The sequence below is a fragment of the Pristiophorus japonicus genome, chromosome 21 (genome assembly GCF_044704955.1).
Source record: "Pristiophorus japonicus isolate sPriJap1 chromosome 21, sPriJap1.hap1, whole genome shotgun sequence".
In the NCBI taxonomy this organism is placed as follows: domain Eukaryota; kingdom Metazoa; phylum Chordata; class Chondrichthyes; family Pristiophoridae; genus Pristiophorus; species Pristiophorus japonicus.
The window spans coordinates 39872512-39897330 of NC_091997.1; the positions used below are offsets into that span (position 1 = coordinate 39872512).

General features: G+C 45.7%; 1 protein-coding gene across 1 annotated transcript in view; it reads right to left on the reverse strand.

Moving 5' to 3' along the window:
* LOC139233658 (transcription factor CP2-like protein 1) overlaps positions 1–13951 on the reverse strand; it is a 45308-nt gene extending 31357 nt beyond the window's left edge. The window contains exons 1-5 of the mRNA XM_070864065.1: positions 13866–13951; positions 8378–8529; positions 6472–6548; positions 4287–4392; positions 106–212 (exon numbers count right to left, since the gene is read on the reverse strand). Of these exons, the coding sequence (XP_070720166.1) occupies positions 106–212; positions 4287–4392; positions 6472–6548; positions 8378–8529; positions 13866–13951 (528 nt within the window). The remainder of the gene's footprint in view (positions 1–105; positions 213–4286; positions 4393–6471; positions 6549–8377; positions 8530–13865) is intronic.
* Between the last annotated feature and the right edge of the window lie 10868 nt (positions 13952–24819).

Sequence of the window (24819 nt, forward strand, 5' to 3'; positions counted from 1 at the left end):
AAAGGGACAGATTAGAGCAAGAAAAAAGAAAGAAGAAGAGAAGAGATGAAGAGAGAAAGAAACGAGCGAAGTAGATAAAGAAAACAGAAAGAGGAAGACACAAACCTGAATGGAGACAGAGGTTTGTTTCTTTGGATCCCAGAGAAACTCGGCAGCATTCAGCAGGGTGGGATTTACTCGCGGGTCGACAATTCCAACTGACAGAGGAATATCTGAAGTAACAAAATAATATGAGGAAGAGAGAAAGAATGTCACAGCGTGAAAGCAAACCACAGCAATTGATGGATTCGTTCAAGTGCTTCAGACCAAAGAATCATTCCCTGGCTGGCGACATGCTCCAGGCCTCTGCCCCTTTGTATTTGACTTCATTGTGCACAACAAAATGGCCCCGATAGACCCCCTCCCCCCATCCCAATGGCCCAAAGGAAATTGACAACTCACCATATGAGGAATTGTGGTTGCAAAGCTGTTGCCAATAACTACATGGTACAACTGGTTAACACACCAATACATTACATCCTGGGAGGACAGACGCACCAACGTTAGCGTCCTCGACCAGGCCAACATCCCCAGTATTGAAGCACTGACCACACTCGATCAGCTCCGCTGGGTGGGCCACATTGTCCGCATACCAGACACGAGATTACCAAAGCCAGCGCTCTACTCGGAATTCCTTCACGGCAAACGAGCCAAAGGTGGGCAGAGGAAACGTTACAAGGACACCCTCAAAGCCTCCCTGATAAAGTGCAACATCCCCACTGACACCTGGGAGTCCCTGGCCAAAGACCGCCCTAAGTGGAGGAAGTGCAGCCGGGACGGCACTGAACATCTTGAGCCTCATCATCGAGAGCATGCAGATATCAAGCGCAGGCAGCGGAAAGAGAGTGCGGCAAACCTGTTGCACCCACCCCTTCCCTCAACGACTATCTGTCCCACCTGTGACAGGGACTGTGGTTCTCGTATTGGACTGTCCAGTCACCTAAGGACTCATTCTAAGAGTGGAAGCAAGTCTTCCTCGATTCCGAGGGACTGCCTATGATGACGACGATGATGACATTACCTCGTTATGCCCTACAGTTCCAGCTTCTTCCAATGCCTTGCTGATTGTTTCTGGAAGCAGACTGTGTCTCTTATGAACTAAAACCTGAAATTTCTCTGCTATACCGAGTGAGCATAGCCTAGCTCTAACAATTCACCCCAATCGCGGTAAATTGCTTTTCTGTAGAACATATCGGGTGCCCACTACAACCCACTACAATCTGGAAGGCTGAAAGCAATAGCTTTGTACAGACTAAGCTACTGGCCAGATTTACTGCTGTGCAAATAACATGTTGCACAGCAGTAAAAAAACACATAGTCACAATACTATAAAGAACAATTATTAATTTGCAAAACGTATATTGGGATGTCTGTTTAATAGAGTTCATTTCTCGCCCAGCTCCTTTAACCAAGCTCTTGGAAAAGAAGAATTTTCGCAGTGGTAAATACATAATCATCCATTATAGGCGGTCCCTAGAACAAGGATAACTTGCGTCCACATGAGGTCACAGATGTTTCAATGAAGGACCCGATGTTCCAGTCCTGAACTCCAATTGAGGGGGTGGAAGATGCCTGTGCGTGGATTTATTTAACGTGTGGTGACCGTTGCACATCAGCCACCACACGGGCTCGACAGAGCTAAGCCTTTATCCAGTGGCAAGGGTTAACCAGGACGACTGGAGACCAGCTCTGTTGCTACATAAGCCCTTCTTATAGAGCTCCATATACAACTGTGCAGCTACTGGTGAACAATAAAACAGTTGACCACTGGAATATTCTCAAGTGCTAAGGATATTTCTCCTTCTCTTCAAAGAAGTTCAAGCAATTTAATTGAGGAAATAAAGCAATGTCTTCCAGTGGGATAAGGTCTGTAACAGTGATATAAAGAAAGACTTGCATTTATAAAGTACCTTTCATGACCACCAGACATTTCAAAGCACTTTACAGCCAATGAAGTACTTTTTTAGAGTATAGATATTGCTGTAATGATTCCCTTAGAGGAACCATGTTATTTGATATCTGATCAAACACATTTTGTTCATATATGTTATATATGTATCTGTAACGAGTGGTTAGGATTTGGAATGTACTGCCTGATAGGGTAGTGGAAACAGATTCAATAATAGCCTTCTGAGTGCTGAGGGAGCGCTGCACCATCAGAGGTATCGTCTTACGGGCGAGATGTTAAACCGAGGCCCTGTCTGCCCTCTTAGGTGGACATAAAAAATCCCATGGCAGTACTTCAAAGAAGAGCAGAGGAGCTATCCCTGGTGTCCTGGCCAATATTTATCCCTCAATCAACATAACAAAAAAAAAATCAGATTATCTGGTCATTATCACATTGCTGTCTGTGGGAGCTTGCTGTGCGCAGGTACTTCATTGTGTCCAAAAGTACCTTATTGGCTGTAAAGCTGTTTGAGACGTCCAGCGGTCGTGAAAGTCTCTAAATAAATGGAAGTCTTTCTTTTTCACAAGAGAATTAGATGAATACTTGAAGGAGAAGCAATTGCAGGGATATGGGAAAAGAGCCAGGGAGTGGGACTAACTGGATTGCTCTTTGAAAGAGCATGGTTTCGATGGTATGAATGGCCTCCTTCCGTGCTGCACTATTCTGTCATTCTATAATTCTACGTTCTTTCCTAGCACGTTCCTTATCTCCACAATACCACTGTAACACATGGCAGTTGGGAATTACACACTAGTCCGCCGGATTCTGTACAAGTTAATATTTTAATCACACTGCCCCCTATCAAAGAGAACCTATATTTTCTAATTCATGTTGAGAGACCTGGCCTCTTCCTCACAGATGGAGTGTTGCAGTTTCCGTAACCTTGTTTCCAGCAAAGGAGCAGCCTCCACTTTAAATCCTATCCATTTTAAATATACAAGTCGATCAAAAGAAAAAATTACATTTTTAACCACAATGCTCCCTGCCGCAATTCCGCTACTTAAAGGCCGCAAAAGTTGCCGATACCAGTTATAAGTTAGTTGTGTAAATTCTACTAGAACGAGGCAACACCAGTGTCTTTTACACCAGTGTCTCGTGCAAACGCTCGGATGATGTAGGATAAGTCTGGGCTACTCAGTAGTTTAGTGGTGTCCATGATAACAGTGATAACAAGAGCTTCTTTCTCTCTTCCCATTCTCATTATTTCCGTCTTGTACTGCCTTATCACCAGCGGAGTCTAATCTAAACAACTCAACCCTCCAATCTTATCAGATATCAGAGAAACCAGTCACAATGTGTGCAGTAGAAACAAGGCACAGACCTTTCCACGTCGTGAATATCTGAATCATTAATCAACACTCGACAAATTATAAAGGCAAACTTTACAAATGGCAGGATTTTCTGTTTGGACAATTATGTGAAGCTCCTCACCAGGAGTGCAAAGTTATCCCAATATTCTCACTAACAGGGTCCAATAATGTACTAATTATCACACTATTCATTGAACATATTCCTGTTTTTCTCCACAGTCTGGGTTTCTTGCTATCTCCCTTAGAGAAACCATGTTATTTGATATCTGATCAAACACATTTTGTTATCTCCATGGGCTTTTCAAGCACTTTCTCACTCGTCACGATTATGTTGGCTCTAGGTGTGGACAATCTGGTACAATCCGGTTCCATCTGGAATTCCCTCCCTAAATCTCTCTGCCTATCTCTCCTCCTTTAAGTCCCTCCTTAAAACCCATCTCTTTGCCCAAGCTTCTGGTCACCTGTCCTAATATCTCCTTGTTTGGCTCGGTGTCAATTTTTACGCTCCTGTGAAGCACCTTGGGACGTTTTACTACATTAAAAGCACTATATAAATGCAAGTTCTTATTGTTGAAATGAATTGCTGTACTGTCGTTAAACTATGAGCACTTTCCAAAATGCCTCTACCAAAAAACACTCAGACAACCCAGCACTGGGGACTAGGGACCCAAGCTGAGCCTTGGTGGTCAGTACGTACTGCGCAATGCAGTTAGTAATTGAGGCATCGATCAAACATCCAATTAGGTTTTATGAAGACAATGTTGAATCCTGTGTCCCATGCTCTCTTCAAGCATGGCAACCCTGCTGAGAGTGCGGGAACATGGAATTAGCTCTGTACTGCTTCAGTTTTCTTGATATTCAGAAGATGTTTCAAGGGACACTGCTCTCTCCATCCACACTGAGATTCATCAGGGTCACTTTCGATGAAGACCAGGACTGTGAAAGCCCTCAGCACAACACCCGCGATGCTGACAGTGGAAGGAACGTACCAATGTCGAGCAGTCTGTCTCCTGGCCTGTTCCATTTCCAGCCCTGGAACTGTTGGTGTTCGCTGTACTGCAGGCGTCTGTCATGAAAGACCACCCTGACTATACTCTGCAAAACAAAACAAGGCAAAAGTAGGGGATGAGTGGAATTAGTTAGTCTTATTATCGTCATATCATGCGACTACCAGAACTCAAAACAGTTTTTGGCAACAAACTTTCTCCCTCCCCCTCTCTCCTGATATATTGGGGGAGGAATGTGGGGCGACTGCACCCCCTGATAGTGCTCCTTTAATGAAGGGGAGGGCCTGTGTACGAGGCAGCGTTACGCGACCTACCGCGTAGCGCTGCGCCTCTCACTGATCCCTTCCGCCCCACTTGTGCCCCACAGAGCAAATAGAGCACAATATTTTGCATCCTACTTGCTCTCAGGGGCTGTAACCCAAATTTAGGTCACCGGGCGGGACTTGCGCGCCCGGTGCAGGAAATCCCGCCTCGCGGCTGTTACCGCCCCCCAAAGAGACGCTACGTAATTTTCCTTTCATTACCTTTAGCCATGTAGAACCCTCTGAGAGCTCTGCGTTCCTCCAATTCCGGCCTCTTGTCCATCCCCAACTTCCTTTGCTCCAATTGTCTAGTGCCTAAGCTCTGAAATTCCCTCCCTAAACATAGAAACATAGAAACATAGAAAATAGGTGCAGGAGTAGGCTATTTGGCCCTTCGCGCCTGCACCACCATTCAATAAGATCATGGCTGATCATTCCCTCAGTACCCCTTTCCTGCTTTCTCTCCATACCCCTTGACCCCCTTAGCCATAAGAGCCACATCTAACTCCCTCTTGAATATATCCAATGAACTGGCATCAACAACTCACTGCGTCAGGGAATTCCACAGGTTAACAACTCTCTGAGTGAAGAAGTTTCTCCTCATCTCAGTCCTAAATGGCCTACCCCTTATCCTAAGACTATGTCCCCTGGTTCTGGACTTCCCCAACATCGGGAACGTTCTTCCCGCATCTAACCTGTCCAGTCCCGTCAGAATCTTATACATTTCTATGAGATCCCCTCTCATCCTTCTAAACTCCAGTGAATAAAGGCCCAGTTGATCCAGTCTCTCCTATGACAGTCCAGCCATCCCTGGAATCAGTCTGGTGAACCTTCGCTGCACTCCCTCAATAGCAAGAACGTCCTTCCTCAGATTAGGAAACCAAAACTGAACACAATATTCCAGGTGAGGCCTCACTAAGGCCCTGTACAACTGCAGTAAGACCTCCCTGCTCCTATATTCAAATCCCCTATCTATGAAGGCCAACATACCATTTGCCTTCTTCACCGTCTGCTGTACCTGCGTGCCCACTTTCAGTGACTGATGAACCATGACACCCAGGTCTCGTTGCACCCCCCCCCCTTTCCTAATCTGCCGCCATTCAGATAATATTCTGCCTTCGTGTTTTTGCCCCCAAAATGGACAACCCCACATCCACCCATACCATACTACATCTGCCATGCATTTGCCCACTCACCCAACCCGTCCAAGTCACCCTGCAACCTCTCCACCTCTCTTTCCTCCTTTACAATGTTCTGATCATTTGCTCTTTTCTTCCTCCCGGACATGTCCTGGCATTCCATCTTGCTATCCAGTGGCTGCAGGAGCCCCAAATGGATCCTTCCCATTGGGGATCTGGGGCAGAGGGCGTTGGGAGGAACAGGCGAATTTGGACCGGCAGTTCCCAAGGCTCACCACCACTGGGGGTTGTCCTCGTGTCATGTCTGGATCTTTTGTAAACTAATTAATAGAGATTGATTGCTTTGATTAGTCAATTCCATTATCATCATATCAAGTGACTACCAGGATGGTAGATAGCACACTAGATGGACCATGGTCATTTCTGGTCTAGTAATTCTTATGTTCCTATGTATTACACGGAGCAGTGGCATCAAATGGGGTGTCGAGCCACTGCACAGGCACCCAGTGCATGTGTAGGTTCTGCGGCCTGGTGGTAACCATGTACCATAAAAGCATGGTGGGCGACAGGTTTCAGTCCCTATTTTACGATCTAGAGGGGCTGTCCCTCAACATCTGGCTCATATCTGCTTGGAACTTGGTTCAGACTGCCAAAGCCATGTTTCAGATCTTTATTCATTTCATCCTCCCTTGTATTTCCCCCTTCCCCACTCTGTGTAGCACTCACCTTCAGCATTTTCCCATTTGGTTCCAACAGTCCCCTCACATTCTGATTGCACAGCATCCGGATCTCGTACGATTGACCTGCATCGGGAACAACATAGACATCAGGGCGCAGAAACCAGGCAAATGCTTTAAAAGTCCTCTGTCGCTCTCCTGATTCCTCAGCAAGTTTTTCCAATGAATTAAAGGGCCATGAGCATTTGGAAGGCCCTAAGTTCAATCCCCAGCCAGTGCTGAGCTATCTCTTCTCAGATGGGGCAGCAATAGAGGAAGTATTAATGACCTCGGTGCTAAGAATTCAAAGGGGAAAGACAACCAGGTTCCCACTCCCTATCGCCTTTCCCCTCCCTATCTTTGTAACCATCTCCAGCCCCACAACCCTCCAAAATCTCTGCACTCCTCCACTCCTCCAATATTGGTGCTTGCACATTCCTGATTTCCAATGTTCCACCTTTACACTCATAATAGCTGGTGAGACTGAGTACTGTGTGTAATGAGCAAGTGTGACCTTAGCTCCTTTATTAAGGTTCCAGAGTGCAGGTACCTCGTGGGTAGCCTGCTTATATACCGTGCTCCCAAAGGATGCTGGGACCCTCTTGGGACTCCAACAGGTAGGCCCTCTGGTGGTCAGGTGTGATGCAGGTTACAGGGGTTAAATACGTATCACCACCATTGGCAGCAATGTATTTATCTGCCTAGGATCTAAGTTCTGGAATTCCCTCCCGAAACCTCTATGCCTCTCCACTTCTCTCTCCTCCTTGAATACATGCCTAAAAACCTATCCTGTCCTAATATCCCAATATCTCCTTATTCGGCTCGGTGTCAAATTTTGCTTGTTAATGCTCATGTGAAACACCTTGGTATGATTTACTACATTAAAGGCGCTATATAAATGCAAGTTGTTGCTGATTATTTTCCAGGCATTCCTGTTGACAGTGGACGCTAAAAGATAATAGGATTGAGATTGGCTGTGTCACCATCCCGAAAGCAAATAACCTGCAAACACTCAGATGTCCAGGATCTCACATCAGGATTGCCGCTTGTACAACGTGCAAAAGGCTGCCTAAAGAGTAAACATCTTCAGGAGATGAGGAGAGAAAATTAGTGAGGAAGAAAAAGATAATGATAATTGTAAGAACACTTAGTGTGAGATATTAAAAGATCGAACGGCTTGTATTTACATAGTGCCTTTCACAACCACCAGACGTCCCAAATTGCCTTTCAGCCAATGAAGTACTATGTGAAATGTAGTCATTGTTGGAATGTAGGAGATGCAGCAGCCAATTTGTGCTCACATCTCATCCAAAAGATAGCACCTCCGACACTGCAATACTCCCTCAGCATTGCACCAGCATGTCAGCTGAGGTTTTTATGCTCAATGTCCCTGAAGTGGGATTTGAACCCCCAACCTTTTGGACTCAGACAGAGAGTGCTGCCCACTGAGCCACAATCCAACAATATGGACCAACTATTCAACCAGCTTGTAAAGCAGTAGCATCATGTTGCTTGCAAATCTTTCATCTACACAAAGACTGACTTATGTGGAGAGATTGAAGGGTCTTAGGCTCTTCAGCCTTGAAAGGAGATGATTGCGAACCTCATAGTGAGATGCAAGATAATAAATGATAAACATAAGTCAGATCCAGAACATGACTTCAAACTAAACTGTAACAGTAGGTCAACGGGGGCACAGATTCAAGCCAGTAAAAGACTAATTTTGAACTAATGTCAGGAAGTTCTGTTTTACACAAAGAGTGAAATAGACTTCCGGGTAGGTTCGTGGAGAGAGAATCCCTTTGCTAGAGGGATGGAGTGCAAGGTTTTATTTGGATGCTTGAGCTAGGATGCCCCGATATCCTTCTCTCCCGCACCTGTCTTGCGTAATTCACCACCTCTACGTCTGACTGTACCTTGGTTCAGGTAGGTGAGGGTCTCCTCGTGCAGTTTAACAGCGGGCGAGGTGGCAGCTCCAAGGACATACTGGAAGGTGACAGCACTGGACTCCTGGTCTGAGGAGAGAGTGGCCTCTTCGTGCTTGAAGAGCGGTAATGGCAGCATGTCACTGAAAGAAGAAAAGAACTTGCAGTCACTTCACTGAGCAGAGTAAAACTTTCACTATTTTGCTAGTGCTGATACACAGCGTAACATAAAGTGAGGTTTCATTGTCGAGTGGTCTCTGTGATGCGATAGCTTTCTCATGAGATTGAAAAAAAGAAGGAATTTGCATTTATACAGCACCTTTCGCAACATCAGGATGCCCCCAAAGCACTCACAGCCAATGAAGTACTATTTCTAGCTTCCCTATGGGGGCGAAATTGGTCATCCACCCATTTCTCGGTGGTATGCCAGTGGTATGTCGTTTCATACCACCAGGTACTGCTGGGGCGGAGTATGTGCGATTTTCGTCACTTTTTTCTCGGCGGTATCTAAGGGTCCCGAGTTCTGCGCCCGCGCATGCTGCTGTGACGCTCCCCCCGAGAGACACAGATTAAAAACCACAGAGACTGCCGGCCTGAGAACGATGTGCAGGTACGTGGGGGGTGGGGGAGGGATCGTTGCTGCGGGGGGGGGAGATACCTGTGAAGGGGAATCGCTGCTGTGGGGGGGGGGGGAACAAATCGCTGAGGGGGAGGGGGGGAAAGACAAGGGGTTGGGAGAGATGGTGGGGGGTGAGATTTTACAGGTAATTGTGCACTGCGCCGACTGAAGATCAACTTAAAACCACCTTTTCCAGGGTCGGCGGTAAGTTATCATTTTGGCAATTTTGAGTGGTATGCCGGCGGTGTGCAGGGGCGGGCGGTGTGCATACCGCCCGGCGGTATGTCGCTGACAAATTTTCCGCCGGGCGCTATGTGGGCGGTATGTAAGTCTTTTTTGATCAATTTGGCGATTTTGGGCAGGATGTCGGCGGTCTGCAGGTGGTATGCCCACCAATTTCGGGCCCTAACAGTTTGGTGAGCCAAGGGTGGTGGAAGCAGATTCAATAGTAACTGTTGAAAGGAATTTGGATATAGATTTGAAAAGGAAATAATTGCAAGGCTTTGGGGAAAGAGCAAGGAGGTGGGACTAATTGGACAACTCTTTTAAAAAGCCAACACAGGCATGACAGGCTGTATGGCCTCCTTCTGTGCTATATGATTCTAATTAGTGGTGAGTCGTGGAACAGGCAGGTTTGCTGTTCAATCTCTTGTCTCTGCTGCGTTAGTTGATCTCGGCCAGGGTAATGGTAGGAATGTCGCAACTTAGCTCAGCACCCACCGGTCAAGGAGAGAGAGAGGTGAGCACAGTCACCACTGCTGGGCATTGTCTAGTGACCCCCAAGTGTGTGGGAGCAGACCAGATTGGGAACCACCGACGAATAGCCTACCAATGCCCCCTGTCTAGGATCACACACAGAGAATGGCCACGTGGGCTAGGTGACAGAAGGCACACCACGGAACCATAAACTGGCATGAATTAACACCTTCAGGAGAGGACGGGAGAAATTTGACAAAAAGTAAACATGTAAGTGCGAGGCAAAATAAACCACTCACTTTCCGAACAAGTGCTCATTACTGTCTCAGGGACCCTGTCATTTCCTGCATTACAACAGTGACTACACTTCAAAAGGTACTTCATTGGCTGTAAAGCACTCTGGGATGTCCGGTGGTCATGAAAGACACTATATAAATGCAAGTCTTTTCTTTCTTTAACTTAATTCTCATTATTTAACCTAGTACTCGTTAGCTCCTCAAGAGAAATTTCTCTTCCTGCTAACATATTCTATTGATATTTTCATTTAGAATTACTAAAATCTTTGTGATTGGATCCAATTTAAGATGATCCTAAAATAAAACACATGCTTTTTGGACCAAAATATACTTGCAGGTGTCTAACTATAATGTATTAAAATCCTTGCGTTTTTTGAGTTTGACATGATTGGAACATGGAACATTGGGATCAGTGGGCAACAGTATATGTCCTCATTGAAATCAAGCTTCACTGCAGACATGAGCATGCAATCTAGGCTGACACTTCAGTGCAGTGCTGAGGGAGTGCTGCACTGTCGGAGGTGCAGTCTTTCAGATGAGACATTAAACCGAGGCTCTGTCTGCTGTCTCAGGTGGTCGTAAATATCCCATAGCACCCTTTCAAAGAATAGCACAAGAGTGCTCCCTGCTGTCCTGGCCAATATTTATCCTTCAACCAATGCCAAAAATAGATGATCTGGCCATTTGTTTCAATGCTGTTTGTGGGATCTTGCTGTGCACAAATTGACTGCCACATTTCCTACATTGCAATAGTGACTGCACTTCAAAAGTACTTCATTGGTCTTAAAGCACTTTGGGATGTTCTGAGTTCGTGAAAGGCACTATATAAATACAACTTCTTTCTTATTGTACTCGATAATGCTGTAATGTCAATGGTATCGTGTGCCATTCTTTCTTTCCCTACAGGTGGTGCTGTAACCTCTAACAATTACTCTTAAGGTCACCTATTATTCTTGCTGGAAATCGCAGCGGGCCAGGCAGCATCTATGGAGAGAAACAGAGTTAACGTTTCGGGTTTGTGACCCTTCATCAGAACTGGAAAAGTTTGAGATGCAACAGATTCTTAAGGAAGTGCAGGGGCACTGAAAGGGGGAGGGGAGGGAAGAACAATGAGTTTTGGCAGATCCTGTTTGTCTCTTTTACCTTGTTCATCTTCATTGCTTTCTGTTTCCTTTCTCGTGTTTGATCAAGTATCTGCCAAAACTCATTCCTCCCCTCCCCCTTTCAGTGTCCCTGCACTTCCTTGAGAATTTGTTACATCTCGAAGTTTACCGGTTCTGACGGAGGGTCACAGACCCGAAACGTTAACTCTGTTTCCCTCCACAGATGCTGCCTGACCTGCTGAGATTTCCAGCATTTTCTTTTTTATTTCAGATTCCAGCACCCCAGCCCACAGATGTTGCTGCAATCTCTCTCAGTCGGTTACAGCAGAACACATGCTCAAAAACATTGCATTTTCTCTGACTAACTGTGAGCAAGGTGACAGGACATAAAATGGAATATTTTGGGCAAGCATAGCACTCTTGGCTCTGAGTCAGAAGGTTGTGGGTTCAAGTCCCACTCTGGGGACTTAAGCACTAGACTGACACTCCAGTGCAGTGCTGAGGGAGTGCTGCACTGTAGGAGGTGCCGTCTTTCGGATGAGACGTTAAACCGAGGCCCCAGCAGACCTCTCAGGTGGTCGTAAAATATCCCATGGCACTATTTTGAAGAAGAGCAGGGGAGTTATCCTGGTGTCCTGGCTAATATTTATCCCTCACTCAACATAACAAAAACAGATTATCTGGTCATTATCACATTGCTGTTTGTGAGAGTTTTCTGTGAGCAAATTGGCTGCCACGTTTCCCACATTACAACAGTGACTACACTCCAAAAAGTACTTAATTGGCTGTAAAGCGCTTTGAGACGTCCGGTGGTTGTGAAAGGCACTATATAAATCCAAGTCTTTCTTTTCTCTTTTCTTTGAGTTAGATTGTTGTGGGTTCAAGTCCCACTCCAAGACCTGAGCACATAACCTGGAATGACACATCAGTCCAGTATTGAGTTGGAGGTGCCATCTTTCAGATCATATGCCTAACTGTGTCCCAGTCTGCCTGTTCAACTGGAAGTAAAATATCCCATGGCAGAAATTAAAGTGCAGGGGAGTTCTCTCGTTGTGCTGGCCAATGCCCATTCCTTCAACCAACACCGCTAAAAAAATTAAGTGGTTATTTATCTCATTTGTTGGTTGTCGGAGCTTGCTGTGTACATATTGACTGCCACCTAAACCGCACTTTAAAAGCAATTCATTGGCTGTAAATTCCTATATGGTGAAAGGCCACCATATAAATCTAAAGTCTTTCTTTCTTCTAAAGTGCATTGGGACACTCTGAGGACATGAAAGGCGCTATATAAATGCAAGTTTTTTCTTTGTTTATATCAAAAGCATTTTCTGTCTATCACATTTCCTATCACATATTTCCTGTCCCACACTTGTGCATCACATTTAAAAAATACTATAAAGAAACAAAGGCAACAGTTTAGATTGTACAGAGAAACTGTCCATCAACGGAAGCTACTGGAGTTAGAAGATCTGCAGCATCTTAATCGGATTAACTGACATAGTGCTTACTTAACAGCAATTCGACTTTGTGGTCTTAAAGGAACACAGCTTCACCTTAGCACAGATGAATATGTTCTGCATACCATTGTATATTGCTACTGTTCCTATACACCAACAACTTACTTCAAACAATGCCCTGGGATAACTACTAGAATATATAAAAGTCTTGCACTTAGCCTGCCATCTTACAATGTGCCATGGACTAAACATGGCACAATGCAACATGGAACCAAAAGGGCAAGGAAGCTTCCCTGGTTCAATCTTGGATGTGCGTTGAGTTAATGGATCTCAGCCAAGGGAGAAGTGGCAGTGATGCTGCTTACCCCGACATTAATGGGTTAGACAGAGGAGAAACCAGCCAGTTACTGCTCCTGATTACTATCCAGCAGCCACTGCTGTAAGTGCATGTGTGCGGAGTTTATACAAAGACAGAATAGGGCGGAGGTAACTCGGGACGCAGTGATTATGCAGCTAGGCCAAGATTGATTTTTTAAAAAAAATAGAAGATTGTAAAAGAAAGAAGACTTGCATTTAAATAGCATCTTTCATGACCTCAGGACATCCCAAAGCACTTTACACTCAATGAAATACCTTAGAAGTGTAGTCACTGTTTAATATATGAAACACGGCAGCCAAGTTACGCATAGCAAGCTCCCACAAACCACAATATGTCAATGATCAGATAATCTGTTTTGTTCTTTTATTATGATGATTGCGGGATAAATATTGGCCAGGGTACCAGGGATAGAACTTTGCATACAATGAATGTTTCTGACGTGGAGTGACCGTTAGACAAACACAGCAGCACGACTCTGCAGACAATAATCGGAAGAATGTTGGGGTCCTGGGGGAGCTCCCTGCCCTTCAGATAGTGCCACAGGATCTCTAGGCTTCGCCTGAACCATACCGACAGGCGGATAGGGCCTCGGTTTAACATCTTATCTAAAATACGGCACCTCTGACAGTGCAGCACTCCCTCACTGCTGCTCTGTAATGGCAGACTAGGTTATGTGCTCAAGTCGCAGGGTTGGGTTTGAACCCACAACCTTCGGACCCAGAGGTGAGCTGACACACTAGGCTTTAATTAACAGGTAAATACTACTGCGGCAAATCTACTGTGGTCATCCGCTGATATTGCCAGGTGTAATTAGTAATCTCACGATACAATGATATCTGAAGAAACACTCAAAGCTCGCAGTCTTTAAAAAGAAACGCCAACAGTGCACTGGATTTTGAATTATTTTGTTAAAATACGTTCTCACTCACCGTCCTCCATTGGTAGTGACATATTGGTGGTAGTGTTCTGTTTGAGCTGGCCAGTAATGCTCTGTCTGGTTGTGCCAGTATAACATGGTGTTTCGATGTACTTCCAGTGTGGAAAAGTTTCAAGGGCAAGTAGAAGTTGGCTGGAGGTCTGACAGAGCTGGGATCTGAGCACCTGCACGCCTGTCCTTATATCCTGCAAGACGTGCCTTCCAGCAGGTGCAGTGGGAGGGAAATGGGTGGAAAGTTCTAAGCAGCAATTTACATGCAAATACAAGCCCTCAACCCCCTCAGGCACGGCACTAAAACACCATTTCAGCTGAATGATCAGTCCACACCCAGGGAAAGCTTGGCCACTGGCCCAAAATATTTCTGCAACAGTTTGACTTAAATCAGAAACAAGAAAGTTTTGCCACAGGATTGCATTTTCTTTCTGCACTCAATCTATTTTTGGTCTTCTGTTCATTTCGTCTCATTTTATTTCATGAGATTACAAATTATCGCTGACAATCTCGGCAGAAATATGTTCTTCGTATGTCATACTGTTTGCTATTTCGGCAGGGGAGCCAGGCTGTTTAAAAGCAATTGGTTAATGGCTCCATTAAAATAGTTGAGGGAAAAATGTCACGAGTGCTTTAAACAGTTAGCCACTCATTTCTAGTCTAGAGGTCTGCTGTCTTTTGTGGGTCCATATTCCCTCCATCCCATCATTTCTAACAGAGCCTTTAGTTATGCAGATCTCTCCCTGAAAACCCTCCTCCTCTCATTGGGTCTCAGTGCTTGTACGTTTCAAACTGCATCCGAAGGTTGTGGGTTTAAACTCCCCTCTAGGATCTGAGCATATAATCTAAACTGACACTCCAGTGTAGTACCGAGGGAATGTTGCACTGTCAGAGGTGCCGTCTTTCGGCGGAGATGTTAATTCAAGGCATTCTCTGCTCACTTAGTTGGATGCCATGGCATAACACAAATGATCTGGTCATTAATACAAAAGTGAAACACTGCGGGATGCTGGAATCTGAAATAAAAACAGAGAGTGCTGGAAATCTCAGCGGGTCAGGCAGCATCTGTGGAGAGAGAAACCGAGTTAACGTATAGGGTCAACATAAGAACATAAGAAAGAGGAGCAGGAGTAGGCCATACGGCCCCTCGAGCCTGCTCCGCCATTCAATAAGATCATGGCTGATCTGATCATGGGCTCAGGTCCACTTCCCTGCCTGCTCCCCATAATCCCTTATCTCCTTATCGTTTAAGAAACTGTCTATTTCTGTCTTAAATTTATTTAATGTCCCAGCTTCCACAGCTCTTTGAGGCAGCGAATTCCACAGATTCACAACCCTCTGAGAGAAGAAATTTCTCCTCATCTCAGTTCTAAATAGGCGGCCCCTTATTCTAAGATCATGCCCTCTAGTTCTAGTCTCCCCCATCAGTGGAAACATCCTCTCTGTATCCACCTTGTCAAGCCCCCTCATAATCTTATATGTTTCGATAAGATCACCTCTCATTCTTCTGAATTCCAATGAGTAGAGGCCCAACCTACTCAACCTTTCCTCATAAGTTAACCCCCTCATCCTCGGAATCAACCTAGTGAACCTTCTTTGAAATGCCTCCAAAGCAAGCACATCCCTTCGTAAATATGGAAACCAAACTGCATGCAGTATTCCAAGTGTGGCCTCACCAATACCCCGTACAGCTGTAACAAGACTTCCCTGCTTTTATACTCCATCCCCTTTGCAATAAAGGCCAAGATTCCATTGGCCTTCCTGATCACTTGCTGTACCTGCATACTCTCTTTCTGTGTTTCATGCACAGGTAACCTCAGGTCCCACTGTATTGCAGCACTTTGCAATCTTTCTCCATTTAAATAATAACTTGCTCTTTGATTTTTTTCTGTCAAGACCTACTGAGATTTCCAGCATTTTCTTTTTTTATTATCTGGTCATTATCTCATTGCTGTTTATGGGAGCTTATTGTGCACAAATTGGTTGCCATATTTCCTACATAACAACATTGACCTCACTTCATTGACTGTGAAGTGCTTTGTCAATGCCCCTGTGAAGGTGGGGTTGTGAAAGGCGCTATATAAATGCAAGTTTGCTCTCTCCACCCTCTCAAAATCCATGTTTTTGACCAACCTTTTGCTCACATTTCCTAATCTCTCCATCCATGGCATGGTATCTGCTCCTTTATCTATTCCCTTTCTTTTCTTTCCCGTGAGATATTTTCTATGTTAAAGGCACTATATAAATGGAAGTTGTGCCTCTTTACATAAGAACATAAGAATGTAAGAAATAGGTGCAGGAGTAGGCTACCTGGCCTCTCGAGCCTGCTCTGCCATTTAATTTCTCACAAATTCTCTTTCTTTACTCTGTTTCTAATTTCTAGTCATGTTTCTTGTCAATAAAATGTGGCATTATTTTATACATCAAAAAAACACCCTGTCCTAACTCGCACCAAGTCCTATTCACCTATCACCCCTGTGCTTATTGACCTACATTGAATCCTGGTCCAGCATCACCTCATTTTTAAAATTATCATATTTATTTTCAAATCCCTCCATGGCCTCATCGCTCCCCATCTCTGTAACTTCCTCCAGCCCCACAACCACCCGAGATCTCTGTGCTCCTCCAATTCTGGCCTCTTGCACATCTCTGATTTTCATCTCTCCACCAGTGACGGCCGTGCCTTCAGCTGCCTGGACCCTAAGCTCTGAAATTCCCTCCCTAAGCCTCTCTGCCTCTCTCTCCTCCTTAAAGACGCTCCTTAGAACTTACCTCTTTGACCAAACTTTTGGTCATCTGTCCTAATATCTCCTTTTGTGGCTCGGTGTCAAATTTAGTTTGATAACATTCCTGTGAAGCACCTTGGAACGTTTTAATGTATTAAAGGCACTATATAACTACAAGTTTGTTGTTGTCTTCACCTTCTCTGTTCCAAAGAGAACAATCCCAGCTTCCCTAGCCTCTCCACATAACATTAGTTTGGCCCCACCTGGAGTATTGTGTCCAATTCTGGGCACCACGCTTTAGGAAGGACGTGAAGGCCTTGGAAAAGGTCCAAAAGAGAATTACTAGAATGGTTCCAGGGATGATGGATCGCAGTTGCGTGGAAAGACCAGAGAACCGGGGGTTGTTCTCCTTGGAGCAGAAAAGGCTAAGAGGAAATTTGATAGAAGTGTTTAAAATCATGAAGGATTTAGCTAGAGTAAATAAAGAGACATTGTTTCCAATGGCCACTGGGTCGATAATGAGAGGACACAGATTGAAGGTGATTGGCAAAAGAACAAGAGGAGACATGAGGGAAAACCTTTTTACACAAGTGGTTAGGATTTGGAATGCATTGCCTGTTAGGGTGGTGGATACAGAAAAGGCCTTCTAAAGGGAATTGGATAAGGAGAAAAAAAATGCAGGGATTATGGGGAAAGAGCGGGGAATGAGACTAACTGGATGGCTCTTGGAAAGAGCAGGCACAGATTTAATGGGCCGAAAGGCCTCCTTCCGTGTTGTATGGTTTTATGATTCTATGAAGTCCCTCATCCCTGGTACTATTCTAGTAAATCTCTTCTGTACCCTCTCCAAGGCCTTGACATCCTTCCTAAAGTGTGGTGCCCAGAACTGGACACAATACTCCAGCTTAGGCTTCCAGAAAATACCACACACCCTCAGGATTAGCTTTGCAATATTTTAAAATTATTTTTCACCAGTTTCTCCCCCCCCCCACAAATGTGAACCAACTGCTAAATGTGAACCAACTGCTTTGGGCAAGTTGAAACTGGAAAATGAAATAAAACAATAAATGTTATAAAAATATAAGAATTATTGTTATGAAAAAAGTTCATTGTAGCGACTCTGTGGTTACAGAAAAGGGAATAGAGAAAAGGCCTTCTAAATGACACTGTCTGCTGTTTTATGGCTGTTGGTTGTGTGTATTGTAAACAGCTGAAATATGAAAACAGTCTGCCTCTTCGATAGCTCTGCATCCCCAGGGATCTGCTGCCTATGACAGCTTGTTTTGTAAATGTGGCACTCAGAGTGCAGCTTGGAGTTGGCACCCATTGACACCCAGTGGAATCATCATAGCCAGTCCCTCAGAATCGAGGAAGACTTGCTTCCACTCTTAAAATGAGTCCTTAGGTGGCGGAACAGTCCAATAGCAGTTAGCTGTTTCCCAGAACCCCCTGCATTGTAGTACCAATCACTGCTCTCCGTTAGCAACCAGTGACCCATGCTGGAATGTGCTTGCAGACTGATGTTGGGTGAGGAGCGGGGCAGCACAGGTTGGGGTTGGCTGTGATGCCCCACTGTAGCCAAATAGCCGGCTAATGTTCACTGTCTGGATTCACAGGCAGAGAATGGTCACTTGGGCAGTCAGTCAGCACGCATGGAACCTTATCTCTATGAGCCAGAACCTTCAAGAGAGAAGGGAATATTGGAGGGGGACATTATAATGAATTGAACATTCAAAATAATGAATCATTTATTATTCTTTAATAATGAGGTAACACTGGTATTACACTGCTCTCCTGCTGAATAATGCACACAAAATACAAGTACAGCCTGTACTCTATTAGAAAAATGCATTTGGTTTAAGCTGTCAGACACAGAAGGGTTAATTCTGCGAGGTGCAACTGTCTTGATAATGAGAGAGGCTAACACATTACGTACCCTGGGAGTTGGTACAATGACATACAGAAGATCTATTCTATTCACTAAGTATGTTCTGCATGATGTACCCGAGGGTAAACATAACAGGTATTTATATCCAAACAACGGGTATCATGTTCTAAATATTAAACAACTCTTTCCTTGAACTGCGAATTGCCATGTGTTTCAGGTTAATGCACAATGTAACGCAAGATACAGGAAAGTTCCTTTTGCTGGAAGGTTAAGAGTTTGGAGTTCGGAGGTTGCAAATTCAGCTCCTTTGACTTCCCTCACTTGACTCTTGCTGGCAAGCAGTTCCATGGGTGCCCTATGGTCAGCCAAGTGTCCGTTCTTGCTGCACAAGTCCAGACGTTGATTCTTGTCAGGGCATTTGGCAATGGAGGATATTGAAGCCCAACTCAGTCTTCAACCAATATTTGAGTTGGAGGCCACTGTGTACTGACCAGGGGCAGGAACCCCAGCTGATGGCACGAGGCCAGTTGACAACATAGATGAGGGAATGTACCTGAGACCTTCTTGGGCTGTATGACTCATTATAACAACACCATCGGCAATAACTACATTTGTTTACATTTTCTCATGTAGAGAACAAGGCTTCAGAGACCTATGAAGAAAGGCAAACCATGCAAGATGAAGCATTTGCTCACCAAACCTTTGGGAGAAGTTTAATTTTGGTAATTTCAACATTAATTCGAGAAATGTGACTTGTGAAGGTAAAGAAAGAAAGAAACAAACAAAGACTTGAATTTATTTAGCGCCTTTCACGGCCTCAGGACACCCCAAAGTACTTTACATCCAATGAAGCACTTTTTGAAGTCATTGTTGGAATGTAGGAAAAGCGGCAGCCATTTTGTGCACAGCAAGCTTCCACAAACAGCAATGTGATAATGACCAGATAATCTGTTTTAGTGATGTTGATTGAGGGATAAATATTGACCAGAACACTGGGGATAACTCCGCTGCTCTTCTTCGAATAGTGCCATAGGATCTTTCACATAGAGCTGGGAGGACAGACGGAGCCTCGGTTTAGTGCCTCTGAAAGGCGGCACCTCCGACAGTGTGGCAGTCCCTCAGTACTGCACTGGAAGTGTCAGCCCAGATTTTTTGTGCTCAAGTCGGCTCATTTTGTTTCCAACTTTGCACAAAATAGGCTGGACAGTGTTTTCTTTGTTAAATCTCTGGAATTCTCGACCAGTTCCTCACTGAAAATAAATTGCAGTCGCACAAGCCTTGGAAAGAAGCAGAGTTGGCAGAATTCAACGTCATAGATGCATTTTTCTTTTGAGAATCAGAAAGCCAACAAATAGCAGCAGAAGTTGGTACAATTGGCCTCAGGTCGAAGGAAGAGGGGAAAATTAACCAAAGTTTTCGTTCCTGATTGTTATCCCGTGAATTCGGTTGGAGATCGCATGTCTGTAGATGTGGGGATGAGGATAGGATCTGGATTGCCTGCATTCCACCCCTCTGCAAGATCCTACAAATCCCCTGGGAGGACAGACGCACCAACATTAACATCCTCGACCAGGCCAGCATCCTCAGCATTGAAGCACTGACCACACTTGATCAGCTCTGCTGGGCGGGCCACATCGTTCGCATTCCACTCTCCACCACTGAATTGAATTGTTGATACCTAGCTTTATACATGAAGGATGCATGGCAGGCAACTGACCCCTGTGAACTCATATACCAGTAAGAGTTATTTTTGTCATTTAGGATTTAAGGGATAAGGGTTACTTTTAATTCCGGATTTTTTAAAAGCAGAGTAATTCAGACAAGTTAAAAAAAAGTGAGGTGATAGTTAAGATGTTATTTAACTTGCTTTGATGTTGCTTACTCATAGTCTGTAAATGATAAGCAATGTGTTAGCCTCTCTCACTTCACACCTATTGTATTACGAAGTCTTGGATCCCTCTTTTGGCTGTGAGCAGATTCATTCATTCATAGGCAGTCCCTCGGAATCGAGGAAGACTTGCTTCCACTCCTGAAGTGAGTTCTTTGGTGGATGAACAGTCCAATACGAGAGCCACAGACTGTGTCACAGGTGGGACAGATGGTCGTTGAGGGAAGGGGTGGGTGGGACTGGTTCACCGCACGCTCCTTCCACTGTCTGCGCTTGATTTCTGCACACTCTCGGCGTTGAGACTCGAGGTGCTCAGCGCCCTCTCGGTTGCACTTTCTCCACTTAGGGCCGTCTTAGGCCAAGGACTCCCAGGTGTCAGTAGGGATGTTGCCGTTTCGGATGCCCCCAAAAGTTCGTCACCATCCTCCGCCTGCTCCACGACAACATGCAGGCCGTGATCCTTACCAATGGATCCATCACAGACCCAATTCAAGTCCGGACTGGGGTCAAACAGGGCTGCGTCATCGCCCCAACCCTCTTCTCAATCTTTCTCACCACCATGTTCCACCTCACAGTCAACAAGCTCCCCGCTGGAGTGGAACTAAACTACAGAACCAGTGGGAACCTGTTCAACCTGTGCTGTCTCCAGGCCAGATCCAAGACCACCCCAACCTCTGTCATCGAGCTACAGTACGCGGACGACGCCTGCATCTGCGCACATACAGAGGCCGCACTCCAGAACAAAGTCGATGTATTTACTGAGGTGTGGGAAAGTATGGGCCTTATGCTAAACATCTGTAAGACAAAGGTCCTCCCCCAGCCTGTCCCCACCGTACAACACTGCCCCCCAGACATCAAGATCCACGGCACGGCCCTGGACACCGTGGACCACTTCCCATATCTCGAGAGCATCCTATCAACAAGAGCAGGCATCGACGATGAGATCCAACACCGCCTCCAGTGTGCCAGTGCAGCCTTCGGTCGCTTGAGGAAAAGAGTGTTTGAAGACCAGGCCCTCCAAACTGCCACCAAGCTCATGGTCTACAGGGCTGTAGTAATACCCGGCCTCCTGTATGGCTCAGAGACGTGAACCATGTACAGTAGACACCTCAAGTTGCTGGAGAAATATCACCAAAGATGTCTCCGCAAGATCCTACAAATCCCCTGGGAGGACAGGCGTACCAACATCAGCGTCCTCACTCAGGCTAACATCCCCAGCATTGAAGCACTGACCACACTCGATCAGCTCCGCTGGGCAGGCCACATAGTCCGCATGCCAGACACGAGACTCCCAAAGCAAATGCTCTACTCGGAGCTCCTTCATGGCAAACGAGCCAAAGGTGGACAGCGGAAATGCTACAAGGGCACCCTCAAAGCCTCCCTGATAAAGTGTGAGCAGACACATGCAATACAAATGACAAAGTATTTACAGCACAGAAACAAGCCATTCGGCCCAGCAGGTTTGTGCTGGTGCTCATGCCCCACACAAGCCTCCTCCCACCCATCTTCATCTAACCCCATCAATATGTGCTTGGGATAAAGATTGGGAAAGAGGTTGCAGAAAGGCTTCTTTGAAACAGGAAGCTGTGTTGACGGTCCATTTTATTAAAGGGGCAATGCTGATGGCTTTCACAGAAGCAAAGTGATTAGAAATGGTGGAGGATAGTTAGAAGCCATAGGGCTAGAAATTGCATAGCGTCCTGTTTGTGGCGATAACTTTTCAGGGAGTGCAAAAGTTTTGCCGGGCGAAAAAGATTTGCTGCTGCTGGGAACTTCGGCTTTAGCACTCCCAAGAGGGAAGCGGAGCGTTACATCAAGTGCTGCCACCTCCCTTAGAGCGGTAAAGTGTGTGAGAGGGGCGGTATTGGCAGAGCGATGAGCAATGTTCGGGCAGCGCTGCCGTCTGTGCAGGCTCCTTGCCTCCCTTAAAGGGAAGGGCCAATGATGGGTTGAACGAATCTTCATGCTGTGTCTGTCGGGCCACGGAACCTGTGCTGTGTGCATAGCAGCCCCAGGCACTCTGAGAGAGCGCAGGGCTGAACCATTGCGGGGCAACAGAAATCAGGAGGCACCAGAATGGGGAGATAAATACATTTTACCCTACCCGACCTCCACTGCCTTTAATTAGTGCTCCCCAAGCGACCAGCTGAGGTGACAACACCTCCTGCAGCTGCCGTTGTTGAAGCCTGGCGATGCCGCAGGGGGCGGGAGCGAATATTGCATCCGGGGCGGTAACAGGGCGCTGTGCACCGGATGACGTCACGATCTGCGGGGCATTACAGAATGAGGCGGTAATTGTTGGGTATTGAAGGATTTGGAGAGGGTGCAGAGGAGATTTACCAGACTGGAGAAGCTGGGATTGTTATCCTGAGAAGGGGAAATTTAATAGAGGTGTTCAAAATTATATGGGATTTTGATAGAATAGATAGGAGAAACCGTTTCCACTGTCGGGAGGGTTCCCCATAATGTGCTTTGGGTGCGCGTACCCTTTAAGAGGCTGTGTGGCCCATGCACACAACTTTAACATGGAAAAAGCCAGTCCCAGGCTGCGTGGGAGCGGCTGATGCCTGTCGCCGCACAGCTTATAGGGAACAGTTTCGGCAACCAGAGGGCACCGATTTAAAATAATTGGCAAAAGAGCTAGGGGAGTGAGGTGAGGAGAATGTTTTGATACAGCGAGTTGTTATGACCTGAATGCACTGCCTGAAAGAGCAGTAGAAGCAGATTCAATAGCAGCTTTCAAAAGGGAATTGGATATATATTTGAAAATGAAAAAAAACTTGCAGGGCTATGGGGAAAGAGCAGGAGAGCGGGTCTAATTGGGTGGGTCTTTCAAAGAGCCGGCACGGGCACGGTGGGCCAAATGGCCCTCTTTTGTGCTCTATGATTCTATGATTCTATGACATATTTGGAAGACGATTTAAAGCATGAAGTGTTTAGAGATAGTGCTAAAATAAAACCAACGCTCAGGCATCAAATAAATGAATACAATGCAGTGACACACTAGCCCCTCTGAATTCACATTTGTTTTATGTTTAAAGAATATGCTTGCAAAGAGTGTAACAGTTATTGGACTGTCCCAGAAGAACATCTACTGCAGGGCACAAACCAATAGGATTTGCAAATCCAACTTTCAATTAACTGCATGCACACACACAGTGTATCGGTTGCTGCTCCAATCTACAGTGCAAATTAGCTGGATCCAAGACTACGACAGAATCGTATCGATTGATGCCGTTCTGTAATATAAAAGCAGCTATAAATGCAATATAAATTATGGCTGGAAAACATATTTGTATCTGTACGTGCATCGGGGCGGAGGAGTGATGAGAAATCGTGGCGGAGGTGCAGCGAACGTTCGTGGCGGAGGAGCGGCGAGAGATCGTGGGTGAAGGTGCGGCGAATGAGTGTTCGGGGCCTAGAAGAGCCGAGGGCCCAGAGGCAGCACAGGCCAGCCCACACTGTGCGATATGTGTGTGCACTAGGTCCGTACAGCAGAGCAGGTCTCCAGTCGTCCTGGTTAACCCTTGCCACTGGATAAAGGCCTAGCTCTGTCGAGCCCGTGTGGTGGTTGATGTGCAACAGTCACCACACATTAAAAAAATCCACACACAGGCATCTTCCACCCCTTCAATTGGAGTTCAGGACTGGAACATCGGGTTCTTCATTGAAACATTTGTGAACTCATGTGGAAGCAAGTCATCCTCGTTCGAGGGACCGCCTATGATGATGATGATGATGAGGTTGCTAGGACCTTTCAGTACTGCGAGCTGTTGTGATTTCCTTCTGGTTGTGATAAGAGCCATTGCTGACAGTCATGTCCCCTGTCTGCTATCAGTCCCCTGTCTCTGCGTCGCACTCACTGTTTAGCAAACACGATGGCTTGAGACCGTGTTTACACTACAAACAGCAGCAAGTACAACAGAGTGATAATCAAAGGTGAGTTACGTCCGAGTACTGGAGACACGATCTCAACCAGTTCCAGCTGGAACTCTCAACCCCAGACAATCAGCACCACCTTCAACATTCTGGAGTATTGCATCCAATTCTGGGCACCACAGTCAGGAGGGATGGCACGGCCTTTGAGAGGGTGCAGAGGAGATTTACTGGGATGGTAACAGGGATGAGAGACCTCAGTTACGCGGAGAGACGAGAGAAGCTGGGGTTGTTCTCTTTAGACCAGGGAATGCAAAGATAGGATTTGATAGACATGTCCAATCTTGAAGGGTTTTGATGGAGTAAATAAGGAGAAAATTTTACACTGACAGGAGGGTTGGTTACCAGAGAACACAGATTTAAGCTAAAGGGCAAAAGAACCAGGAGGAGATGAGGAGATTTTTTTCTTGTGCAGCGAATCGCTGTGATCTGGAACGCACTGCTTGAAAGGGTGGTGGAAGTAGATTCAATAGTAACTTTCAAAAGAGAATTGGATAAATAGCTGAAAAAGAAAAAG